At 35.5% G+C, this 13461-nt stretch overlaps 1 protein-coding gene across 2 annotated transcripts in view; it reads left to right on the forward strand.

Annotated features, from left to right (window-relative positions):
* Positions 1 to 13461, forward strand: part of ATP9B (ATPase phospholipid transporting 9B (putative)) — a 143580-nt gene that overhangs the window by 19777 nt on the left and 110342 nt on the right. For both annotated transcript variants that reach the window (XM_060774947.2, XM_060774948.2), the window contains exons 3-5: positions 7738 to 7888; positions 10533 to 10646; positions 11877 to 11985. In XM_060774947.2, coding sequence (XP_060630930.1) covers positions 7738 to 7888; positions 10533 to 10646; positions 11877 to 11985 — 374 coding nt within the window. The remainder of the gene's footprint in view (positions 1 to 7737; positions 7889 to 10532; positions 10647 to 11876; positions 11986 to 13461) is intronic.

Raw genomic sequence — 13461 nt, forward strand, 5'->3', positions numbered from 1 at the left:
TTTTCATGTACAACTCCTGACCAAATAGGAGCTCCATGATGTGTATATGTGATAAAAAATACACACATCAATGAGTAGAACTGTGTGTATACTACTTCATTACTGTATATCTTGCTGAAGTGATGTGCGAAACAGCCTTCTGTCTAGACCATTTTTCTCTGCCCCAAACACTTGAATCACTAACTATAGTTAAGAGCTTAGGATTGTGTTATGGACTTGCATGCTTTCTCCCAGCACTTTTTGGGGTATATATGAATGTTACTATAATGAAACTGGGAAAAGTTGGATTGAATACCAATTCTTTAGTACAATACTCAATACAAGTTGTTCAGTTCCTTACTTTAATGGTTATTTATTACATCCTCAATAGTTTTTCATGTACCTGCTTTATACTAAATGACTATTTATAATCCACTTAGAACAGCCTTTTAGAAAAGTACACTTATCTTGAATGTTGTGGTCCTACAGATGATCATTAGTTTTTGGGATTATATGGGCCAAAAACCCATTTACAGGCTTCATTCCTGACTTTTTTTTTGACCTGGAAAGAGAGATGGCAGTACCCTTTCACTGATGTTCCTGAGAGTCTTAACACTAATTCACTAACTGTGGGTAATATCTTGAGTTGATTGATGTTGGTGAAAGGGGAAACGTAAATTCATTAACTGATGATAGGTTAACATTTCAGCTTTAAAGGTTAAAAAGTACATGTAACAGATGACTCTAGAGTGAATGCAAGTTAGAATTATCTCCTGGTACTCCGCTGCCATTTATAAAGCTCTTGTGTTGAACTCTCATGCTTGACTTCAGCAGAGTCTCTTGAGTAAATTACTCTTGCACTGTCAGGAGCCTCCTTATTTTAGGTTTATAGGTAATGCACTTTTCACAATAAAAAGCTGCAGTAGTTAGTCGTATCCTAAAGAATTGTACTATTATTGATCAATGTGTGTCTGGTGCTAATTTCCATACTTAATTGCAGCCAGATGCATTAAAGGTGTTTTCTAAAAGGGAAAATTGCATATTTTCTAAATACAATCCAAGTACTTGCATACAATCTGTTAACATTTGTTTAGATTTTGGAAGAAAAATAATATAAAGAAATATTAAATGAAACGACTGGCTGTGTCAAGGGCAAGGATAGCACAGGGAACTCCTTATACAGGTTTAACGTCCCTTATCCTGAAATCTGAATGTGTGGCTGAGACAGTAACCTCTTTGTTTTCTGATGGTTCAGTTTACCACAAACAGTTTCATTCTGAAATTATCAAAAACACCTTTGGACTATGTTTATATGAAATATGAATAAAATTCCTTTTTAGACTTGGGTCAAATGTCCAAGCTATCTCATTATTTACTTATTTACAAATATAGGCAGTTCCTGAGTTACAAACATCCAACTAACAAACAACTCATAGTTAAGAATGGGGGTGAGAGGACAGGAAGTGAGAGAAATCTAACCCTAGGAAGAGAAATTTATTCCTGGAAAAGTTATCACAAGGAAAAGGTGTATCCACTGAAGCTTTGTCACCAATCCTTGTTTCCACAGCAAGTCATTTTCCCCCCAAAATCAACACAATTATCACAGGAATGGAAAGTGAGGTGAAATTGAGACGAAATCTTCTGAACAGGGGCACTGACAGCAAAACAAACACCTTTCCCTGTGCAGTCCAACTCATATCTCTTGTTCATATCTTGGAGACTGCCTGTATAGGTATTCCGAAACCAGAAAAAAACTGAAATGTTCAGATTTAACTTCACTTATCCAGAATGTTTGGTCCCAAGCATTCTGGATAAGGGATGCGAAATCTGTACAATGAGGATCTCTTGTTATTCTTTAGAATGTCGGCATTGCCTAGCAATACAAATGTACAATTTTGATAAACTCTGAGGCTTTAAGAAAAAAACTTGTTTTCTCCATCACATGTGGTATCATGTGAGAAAGCTTCTGGAAAGAAATTCATGAACTTTGCCAAAAAATAGTGAAGAAAAAATTCCCAATGAACCCTGAATATTTTTTACTAGGGATGACAAACACAGAATAGAACATAAACATAGACAAACTTTTCACATATGCAACCATGGCAGCAAGGTTGGTGTACACCCGAGTATGGAGACAAAAGGATATACCATCAAAAGAAGACTGGATAGAGAAAATGTTAGAGATTATGAGCATGGCTAAACTAACTTCACTAGTTTCCAAACCACATATTAAAACAATGGACTGGACTCCCTTTACAGAATGACTGAAATAAAATAAAATAAAAATACTAATCTAAAAAGAATTTATTTATTTATTTATCGTGTCAGTAGCAGACCAAACACGTGTGTTACATTTTTTAACAAACAAACAAAACACAAAGTTTGCAAGCTTGGTAGTTAATTAAATGTCCTTTTACCAGTAGCTGGCCACTTGGCGTGCCTCTGGTGTTGCTCCATTGTGCATGTGGCAGGGCTCAGGTTGCATTGCAGCAGGTGGTCTGTGGTTTGCTCTTCTCCGCACTGACATGTCGTGGATTCCACTTTGTAGCCCCGTTTCTTAAGGTTGGCTCTGCATCTCGTGGTGCAGTCTGTTCAGCACGTTCTAAGTCGCACAGTTTTCTGTGTAGCCATTTGTTTTCAGCCATTGATTAAGGTTCTGAGTTTGAGCCTGCCACTTTTGGACTCTTGCTTGCTGAAGTGTTCCAGCGAGTGTCTCTGTAGATCTTAGAAAACTATTTCTTGATTTAAGTCATTGACGTGGTGGCTGATACCCAAACAGGGGATGAGCTGGAGATGTCACTGCTTTAGTCCTTTCACTATTGGTTGTTACTTCCCGGAGGATGTCAGGTGGTACAATACTGGCTAAACAGTGTAATTTCTCCAGTGGTGTAGGGCGCAGACACCCCGTGATAATGCAGCATGTTTCATTAAGAGCCACATCTACCGTTTTAGTGTGGTGAGAAGAAAGTAGAAGACAGAAGATATCGCAATGAAAGCAGAAAGTAGAATAAAAATAAAGGGCAATGACAAGTTTTATAATACCACTATAGAGAAGAATGGAAGTACAAACTTGTTCCCTAATGCCATTACTCTCCCCTTTATTCCCTACCCCTTCTTTACCATATTCCAACTCTTCAGACCCTCCCTCCCCCTCTACCACTTCTCAGTCCACCCCTTCCCCATCTTCCCACAACTTACCTTAAATGTTACCATCCCGATTTTATGTAACTTTGCCCATTTGAAAATTACAATAAAATTATTCCACCCCCCCCCCCCCCAAAAACCCCCCAAAACATTTCCAATTAGTGCTTTGGATCAATAATGAGCATGGGCATGGGGATCATAAAATACATTCATATAGTTTCTGTCTTGTGATCCTAACATTAACTAGTCATGGGGGTTTCTTGGGAAGATTTGACTTCCTCTGAGGCTGGGAGATTATGACTTGCCCAAAATCACCCAGTGGATTTCCATGCCGAAGTGGGGTAATTGAACCCTGGTCTCCAGAGTTATAATCAAACATATAAACCACTATATTTGATGTGCTATGAAAAAGATACTAATCAACAACTTCAAAGCATCTGTTTAAATGCAAAAGAGCAGAATATATATTTTAACTCAAAGATGATCTTTATTGCATACTTATCCTGAATATGTCTGTACAGTGTTAAAAAAATTAATAAAATCTCAGTTACAATATTTTGAGTATTTTGAACTGCACTGCAGGGAGTCCTAAAAGTTGCCACACACAGGGAAAACGGTAAATTGTAGCAAAGATATCTGTTGTTATGCAAGTAATTGCATTTCATATGTGTTCCTTTAAATCAGGGGTCCTCAAACTAAGGCCCGGGGGCCGGATGCGGCCCCCAAGGTCATTTACCCGGCCCTCGCTGAGGGTCAACCTAAGTCTGAAACTACTTAAAAGCACACAACAACAACAATCCTATCTCATCGGCCAAAAACAGGCCCACATTTCCCATTGAAATACTAATAAGTTTATATTTATTAACATTGTTCATCATTTTAATTATTTTATTGTTTATAAGTGTTTTTGCACTACAGATAAGATATGTGCATAGGAATTCATTCATGGTTTTTTTTTCAAATTATAATCCGGCCCTCCAACAGTTTGAGGGACTGTGACCTTGCCCTCTGTTTAAAAAGTTTGTGGACCCCTGCTTTAAATAATCCATGTTTTTAATCTTTTCCTTGTACATTGCAGTTTTTAAGTGGCCCCACAAATAAACTGAAAGATCATATAATATGAGTGTGTTACTTTTTCCTAGGTATGTAGACTTTTGGGACACCCTATAGTTATTTTGCTAAATAGCTAATTCAGGGTTTTATATGGAAATACAATTTCAGTTGTCTCTACTACAGCTATGGAAGGATATTGTCATTAGTACAATTATAGAAGGATACTTTTTAAATAACCTGCATTCATAACTCTGAACACCTCGAACTAGCTGAAAGTACCAGCTAGTTTTTAATTTCTCATTCTATAATTGTCTTTTTTAGTATATAGTAAATAAGCTAACGTTTAATTTTATTAATTTATTTATCTCATTCTAAATTTAAACATTCTCTTTTACTTTTGAAATCTTAATGCGCCTAGTATTCTGGAGTTACTTGGTATTGATTGAGTTCTTTCTCATGAAAAGTGTTTCCCACTTAATTCATTCTTCATTATAGATAGACTTTGTACATAAGAAAATGCTGTTGAGTTACATTTCCATATGAAATAAAGGGGATATCAAATACCCACATTAATTTGAGCTCTGAAAGAGCCTGTATACTTTGAATTAATTTGTAACACATTTGCAGAAGCATGGGAAACTGCTGATCTTTCAAGAATGATGTGACTACTGTGTTGCTATATCAAAGCTTCCTGTTGAGTACAATAATTACAGTATGTTTTCATGGCTGAAGCAGTTTTTGCTGTTTAGAATTTAATAAGGAATAGCTTATCCTTGTAGCCAATAGAGAGCTTTTGTATTAGCTTCTTTGTATGAAAATCCCGGTTTGAATAACTTTTTTACAGTTAAGCAGGACAATGGGTAGAAAATAAGAAATGCCCTTTAAAACAATTTTTTCAAAGCTTAGCGTTTGACCTGAAAGAAGCAATTTCACGTGAAAAGTAGTAAGATCTTATACAAGATTTAACAAGCTCCAAAATACATCGGGGGCCTTTTCATTCTGCATAATGCCATTATACTTATAAACTCTCTAAAAATACCAGAAATTTAAACTTAATAAAACTTTATTTTTATTTTTAAGGTTAATTGATTGCTTATTGCACTTAGAATAGATAATATGTATATACTGTATATACAAGAAAAAGGTAAGGTAGCTAAATGGTGAAGCAAATAACACCACCCTAGCTAGTTAGATGTCCAGTAGCTGCATATAAAATTATATTAAAATTGTTGCAAAAATGTCAATTAATGTGCTTGTTATTTAACTTGAAGTGATAAAATGAACTCTGTACCTACATGCTCTCCTCAAAGCCTTTCCTGATCCTTCCCAAGGTGAATTGCCAATCCTGAAAGCCTCCTAAAATAGCAGTTCTCATTTTTAAGTAAGTTGTAGCCCTCTTTTGTGCAGATGAGTATTTTCCCCTAAAACCAGAAGTAGATTTTGAGTTTTCCCTCGTGGTTTTTGTTTTGTTTTGTTTTGTTTTTGCAATCTCCACGAGAATTCCATGGGTAGAAAAATAACCTCTAGACCAGCTGAAATTGCCCATCACATGTCTAAGGAAAAATATTATTTCTTCCCAAGTATGTAGCTTCTGCCTTATGATAGGACAAAATCTAATGTTGTATAAGCAATTTTTATTGGCATGACAGAAAGTACTTGTCCTCGTCATCTTTCACTGCATCCTTCCCTGCCCTCAAAAATTTTACTGGAAGGACCAAGCCTCCTGGAAAAAGTCTGGAAAGGCCAGGAGTATTATACCAGAGGATGAATCCATTGTATTGTTCTATCAGCACATGTGTCACACTTCAGCATTACAGATAGTTTTGTCCTGACTACATTGACCTTGACTGGCATATGTGACTCATTGTACTGCTTGTTATCCCAAGTAATTGTATTTAGACCATGTATGATGGTGACTAAATTAATCAAGAAATCCAAACCCATTAAAGTTTCACTCCTCATAATGATCTTTTATGTTGGAGATTTGGTGTTTGAACATACATCTCATTAATGTCCTGCAATAACAATTGTTTTGGGAACATTTTCTTTGTAGATTCATCTTTATCCATTGATTCTTCAAAAGATTCTGTCCAAGTGTGACTATATATGCTATGACTCACACAGTCACAGAAGTTATTAATGTGTTAAATGAGCCAGAAACAAATGGAAGCAAAAGATAAACAACATCTCCATACAGAGTGGTGGGGATTTCTGTTTTAAATGGACATGGACTTACTGATATCCAAGTCTTGAAAAGTATTGAATCCCATTTGCCTGCAATAAATACTTCAAAATGGAATTGTCAAAATCTATAATTATTTCTATCAGTGAGACCCCATTGCATCTGAGGGCTTAACATGTGCTTATCTCTAGGTGCCAATCAGACTTTTATCAGATGCATCCCAACTCTTCAGCACTGCCAAACTTTGTTTAAATATATGTAATTTGTTTGCTAATGTGATACAGGTTTTGGCATTTGTCTAAGAGGAAAATTTCTTGCATGAGTCAGTCTTTCAATTTGTGAATAAATCTTAAACTATTTTATGCATTATAAAATATACAATAATTATGAAACAAAATGTTAAGTATTGTGTCACTAATACCATTTGCTTATAGGGCTGGCTTTGTGAAAAAAACATTGGAAGTATTACTAAGAAAGTTATCACACAAATCGCAGCAAATACATCACAGATTATACACCTGCACTGTTGCACTGAAAGTATAAGGTGTTATTTATTAATATGAACTAAGATGGGAAGATTTTGTAAGTATGGGGGTGCTTTGTTGTGGCTTCTGCTATTAATTAAATATATACGAAATAATAAGTAATGATGATAATAATAAAACTTTCTAGACTGCCCTCTCTCCCCAAAGGGACTGAGGGCGGTTTACACCAAAAAAAGGCAAGCATTCAATACCTCAGCTGAGTACAAACATATCAAAATAATACACAATAAAGCACAGTAATAACAGTGAGCTGAATGAAGCATTGTGATGAAAAATAAAACAAAACAATCCCATAAGACATAGTTAACTAAAACACAAGTAAACATTACAATAAATACCCTAAAAGCAATTTAAAATGCACTTACATTAAAAATGGCTGGTGCCAGTGTTCATTTAAAATGTATCATAGCAACCATATAGTACAACTCCTTATGCAGTGCCACATTGGTAGCTATTGGGATTGTACTAGTACCTTGATCTGAAGTAAAGAGATGATTGAGCTATTTCAGGCAACTCTACAGGAAGAGTGTGACTCTCTTAGTTGTTTTCAGTGCCATTGCTCATGGAATCCTTTTAGATTGCCTTGTTGGGATCAGACTTAGGGACATAGTTGACAGTGGTTTTATTCCACCATGGAAGGGTAAGCACAGGAGGTGATGCTGGGAATTCCTGTTTAATTTTATTTCTTTATTTGAAACATATGTTTCATTTTAGCAATCTAATGAAGTGGTTGGCAGTACACAAAAACAGGCAGCACAACATATTAGTTAGTTTTTAAGGTGACATGAGACTTCACTTGAAAAATTAAAGAAAGCATTTCTTTTGGTTTTGCAGTTGCTGTGATTGGCTTATAAACATTTGCCGGCGAAAGAAAGAACTGAAAGCACGCACAGTCTGGCTTGGATGTCCTGAAAAATGTGAAGAAAAATACCCAAGAAATGCGATAAAAAATCAAAAATATAATATCTTTACATTTATACCTGGGGTAAGGCTACTAAGGATTATTTAATGCGGTCTTTTGTAACTCTTCTGTTTTATACCATGTATTTTTGAAAAAAAATGCCTTGTAGTGGAAGCAAGGATTGGTGATAAAGCTTCAGTGGAGACTCCCTTTTCCCATGATCACTCAGGAGAGAATTTACCTTCCAAGGGATAGGTTTCTCTTACTTCCTGTTGTCTCACTGCTGTTCTTAACTATGAGTCATTTGTAAGATGTTTGTAACTCAGGGACTGCCTGTAATCTGTTACAATACATTCTTCATGAAAAGATGCAACATTGCTTTTCTAGTTCCCTAATTACTAATTTCAGTAAATTCTATTATGACTTCAGCATTTAGTCTTTGGATAGCAAGCCCTATTTGTTTCTAATTTAATATTTGACTAAAATGTAACCACTGAGAGAGAATTATTTCAAAGTGTATGAAATAGGCCATTATATACTGTGCCTTTTATCACAGTAATCAATTGTCTTGTTGGGATGCTGTCTTTTTCAAATCTTAATTTCTCTAAAAATGCAAATTTTGTAATTATTATGCATTAGTTTTCTTCCACTCCATGCTACTCTTGCTCACCAATTCAGTTCAACTTGCTGGCACATGCATGGATATTTTGGTACCCTTCCCCCTTATTAAAAAGACAAAAAAGTGAATTAATAATCTGTAGAGTATTTGCTTTTGAGAGTGTTAATGTCAACTATTTTCATGCAGACAAATAATTTCATCTCCATTGCACAAAACCTACACTTTCTCTGTTTACCCTGAGCTTTTTTCTAAAGGTCATTAAGTATACATTTAGTCATTGATTACTATAGTTAATGCACAATGTGTATTTCAGAGGTTTAGGCAGAATCTGATGCCTACAAAGATCAGTCATGATTTGTGAACACCTGTTGGCATAGCATAGTCCAGATGCATTATTAGTGTTGGGATATATTTTTTTCTTAAACTTTCCCTTAGGAAATGGAGTAGTTTGAAAGCGTTTTGTAATTGCACAGTGGGAATCCTATTCTGGCTTTAGTATGAATACCAATTACAGAGCTATTAATTGATGCTAACTGAGATTTTAAATTAATTAGTGGTGAGGGAGGAAATATTGTTACCCTGCTGAGATTAATTTATATGAGAATTTAAACATTCTAGAAGAAAATAATCATGTTTCATTGTAAATATAAACACAGTGTTACTCCAGCATAGCTCTTACCATTTTAGATATGCTTGTAAATCAGTAGCAACTGCTGAACCAATTTGAATTTCCTTGTATTGAAATTCTCATAATATGTTGGTTTGTCTGGAGCTTACATTTGATTGTACTCTGTTTGTGTTGCACCCACCTGCAGACATTTAGTAACACTCTTTATTTTGATAATAGAAATGGAAATGTATTTAAAATAAAATCAATTACAGTATTAACATTTCCACACACTCCCCTCAGGAGAGTAGCTAGGAATAATGGTAGAATAAAGTGGCATGCATATTATGCTGATTTTATAGTACAATAAATCCAGAGGAATTATTTTGCATCACTTTGATTATATGCACATTGTTCGCTCTTATAACTGAAATCACTCTGAAAGAAATGAAAGATACACTTTCCTTTCCTTCTGTAGTTAATGGATATACATTATTAGATTATATGGGGGTACACTGAAACTAAAGGCCTACCTAGTCTGCCATTGTGTTCACACTATGGCCAAAGAGTTACCTGCTGTGAACCGTAGAAGCAGGACACAGTTGCGTTAGCCTCTACCCATTAATGTTGCATAGAAAGTAGCAAACAGAGGCATAGTGCCTCTGATACTGGAGGTAATATATAGCCATCATAAGTGATAGCTATTGATAACTTAAACCTATTCATATATCTAATCCCCTTTTTAAATTGTCCAAGTTGGTGGTCACTATATTAATTATACACTGTGCTTTCTTATCCCCAGCTTTGTCTTTGTCATACAGAGTTAATATAAGCTTCTTGTACTAAAATAATACATGTTCTGTAATTTAAACTCTCTGAACTAAGTAAAGAGAGCCAACGCTGAATAGTGATTTGAATGTTCAACTATGGCCCCTTTCACACAGCTGAATAAAATTTTCTGCTTTGAACTGGAATATATGACAGTGTGGACTCAGATAACCCAGTTCAAAGCAGATATTGTGGGATTTTCTGCCTTGATATGCTGGGTTATATGGCTCTGTGGAAGGACCCTATGATTCTGGAGACCCAGAATCATAGGTCTGATTCCCTATTCAGTCATGGAAACCTACTGGATGAGTTTAAGCAAGCCATACTCTCCCATTGAGAAAGGTAGAGGCAAGCCCACTCCGCAGATCTTACCAAGAAAACCCCACAATTCTGGTTAGGAATGCCATAAGTCAGTAAGTAGTTGAAGGCATAGAACAACAACAAGTTTCTGTGCTCTTAGATTGTGGATGGATTCTAAAGCAAATATGCACATTACTGTTATTACTTTGTTAGAATACATTGTTCAATTCATGTGGAAAAAAATACTCCTCATCAAAGCTGGATCGCTAAGAAATAACTCTTATGTTAAACATTGGCTAAAATGTTTGTATATTCTGGATGCATTTTGAAAGTATTTTCTGATTCCCCCTCCCCCATTTTTCTTTCACTTTTAGGTTTTGTATGAACAATTCAAGTTTTTCTTGAATCTTTATTTTCTCGTTGTCTCCTGCTCACAGTTTGTACCGGCTCTGAAAATAGGCTACCTCTACACCTACTGGGCTCCTCTGGTAAATTTGCTATAAAACTGCTTTCTTTTCTTTTGAAATTATGCAAACTAGAAGGCATTTAAATATTAAATGGAATACTCATTTGAATGCTCTTTCCCTTTCTTTTTATAGATAGTGATATGTCTACACTGAGCTGAATGCCAGTCGCATTACTCTGTGTAACATGATTTTTGTTCCTGGTTTATAAATGTCATTTCCTAGTTGGTTTTATCAAAACATGGAAAGAGTGTATTAAACTGCAAAACTTTGTTTTTGTGAGACATCCTGCAGCACATTTTGCTATAGTTTTTAATGAATATCTCATAGAGTCTCAACCAAGTCAACATGATTAGTGGCAGCCACAAAAATGAAGTTTCTGGAGTATAACAACTACTTTCAAAGTAAGTGCCACACAATTAAACCAGAAATAATACTTTCAAACCAGGACAGCATTTTTTTCAAATTTTGTTTATGATGTTTATGTTAGTTGCTATTGTTTTGTGTTATTGTCTTTGAACTTTTTGTATTTTGTGTGTTTGCACCTTTGAATGCTTTGTGAGCCGCCCCGTGTCACTCGGGCATATGGTGGCAGGGTATAAATAATAATAATTATAACTTTATTTATATACCGCTCTATCTCCCCGAGGGGGACTCAGGGGGACGCAGTTTCCATTTTATTATTTATTATTATTATCAACTTTCAAAATTTGAAGGTTTTGTTGTCCCACATTTTCACCCGAACCATCATATTGCCATAGAAAGGATCATTGCAATGGAAGAATATTGGGAAAGACCTTGCTTGCAGAACTACAGAACCTAGTATTTCTCCCTCTCTAATGCAGCCTATTTGATTCTGTAATGCTGCCCTCCCCCCCTACCCAGCGCATGTTTTTCCGATAGTTTGGAAGGGTGGAGTGGGAAGAGATAAAACATGCTGTGTTAGTCTGGCATCTGACTTGCAGCACAAAACTGGATTCAGCCCATTTTACATATTCTTACCATGGGATTCTCTGAAATAGTTTTATTATATCTTTTGGAAGAAGTGTTGATCAGAATTATTAGCAAATACCTCAATTTTTGATCAGCTGTTCTTCAATAACCAAGACATTAGGGAAGGGAAAGAAAAACACTCTCTCAGTTCTTCCAAAATTGATTGCAAGCAGATATTTTTTTCATCTATTGTTAAGTCCTCTGTGTATTTTAATAGAAATATTTTTCCATTTTGGGAAATGTCTGTTATATTTTAAACAGGGATTTGTTTTGGCTGTCACAGTGCTGCGAGAGGCAGTTGATGAATTTCGGCGTTACCAGCGAGACAAGGAAATGAACTCCCAATTATATAGCAAGCTTACGATACGAGGTTGGCATATATATGTGTAAATCCTGTACAGCATTCGTACTTTCTAGTCCTTGCTAATTTCAAACTATCCAAAAAATCTGCACAACTTGTAATCCAGAAAGCAAAATCATGCCCCACTTCTTGTATATTATTGATTGCTCAGTGCCTGATAAAATCTTGTATTAGTAATTCTACTAAAAAAAACAAAATATAGATTATCACATCTCTGAAAAGTTACAATGCATGTTTGATTGCATTCAACAAGAGGTTATCAGAAGTTGCATATGCCTGATAGATGTCAGTAAGAGAAAGAACATGCAGCATTTATTTATTTATTTATTTATTTATTTATTTATTTCCTGCATTTGTAACACACCCTTCTCACCCCTGAGGGGGGACTCAGGGAGTGAGAAATATGTGGGTGGGTTTGGGGGGACAAAGCTATGGATTTGCTATGACCCATGGATAAGTTGTTGGTCATTCCACGAAGAGGGAAGTGCCAGCAACCCCTCTGAGGGCCAGCTTCCCTAGCAGCTGCAATTTTTCCGCATAGGTATTCAAAAAGACCTTTTGCTATCCTGTTCAAAAAAAGGGTCACCCCTTTTTTGATTAAAGTTTAGGAAAAATGAAGTATAGTTTAAAACGAAAGCGATTTACTCATTAAAAATCTGGCAAAATCGATGAAAAAGATAAAAAGAAATGGTTTGATTCTTAAAACATAATGGTCTTATAGTATGATATACAGATCTGATTTGGCTATGCAATAACATATATGTGGTTGGACCCAATGGTATGCCTCTGCTGGCCAGAACTAATTCTGACAGTAAACCAATAGTTTTGCACTCCCTCTTCATTTTCATTTTCAAGAAATCTGCAGACAAACTTAAAGCAGACTTTCGGTAGTGTGGAGGGCTGTGTGGCAAGAGCAGAACAGAGAAATTTGAATTTTTAATAGTGATGAATGTTACATCAAATGTATACTATTAATGGAAAGTGTAGATTTTTAAAAATGTTTGTTTTAATACTTGTTTCACCACTTATTTTCTGTGTGATGTAAAACCGGTATAAATCTTTTTTCCCTTTTAGCAGTGCATTATTTTTTGCTGCACTAATATGCAAATATTGTAATTCAGCAATAAGAGCAAATCTTACTGATGGGATAGACTATGCTGAAATTAAAGTCTTTAGGACCACTAGATGTCATAGTTAGCTGCAGACTCAGGCTTCTTCTACACTGCCATATAAAATCCAGTTTATCTGCTTTGAATTGGATTATATGGTAATGAAGACTGGTATAATCCAGTTCAAAGAAGATAATCTGGATTTTATATGGCAGTATGGAAAGGGTCTCATTTAGGTGTGCTCTTTTTCCATTATATTGGCAATTTCCAGTCCTGACCAGTCTCCATGTTCCTATTTTCTAAATTAGTAGCGGATATCTAAAAGTGTCTCCTGGAAGAAAGGAGCCATTTTTCTGAATGTCCTTGTGACTCCTAA

Source organism: Anolis sagrei, chromosome 4 (genome assembly GCF_037176765.1).
Source record: "Anolis sagrei isolate rAnoSag1 chromosome 4, rAnoSag1.mat, whole genome shotgun sequence".
Taxonomy (NCBI): Eukaryota; Metazoa; Chordata; class Lepidosauria; order Squamata; family Dactyloidae; genus Anolis; species Anolis sagrei.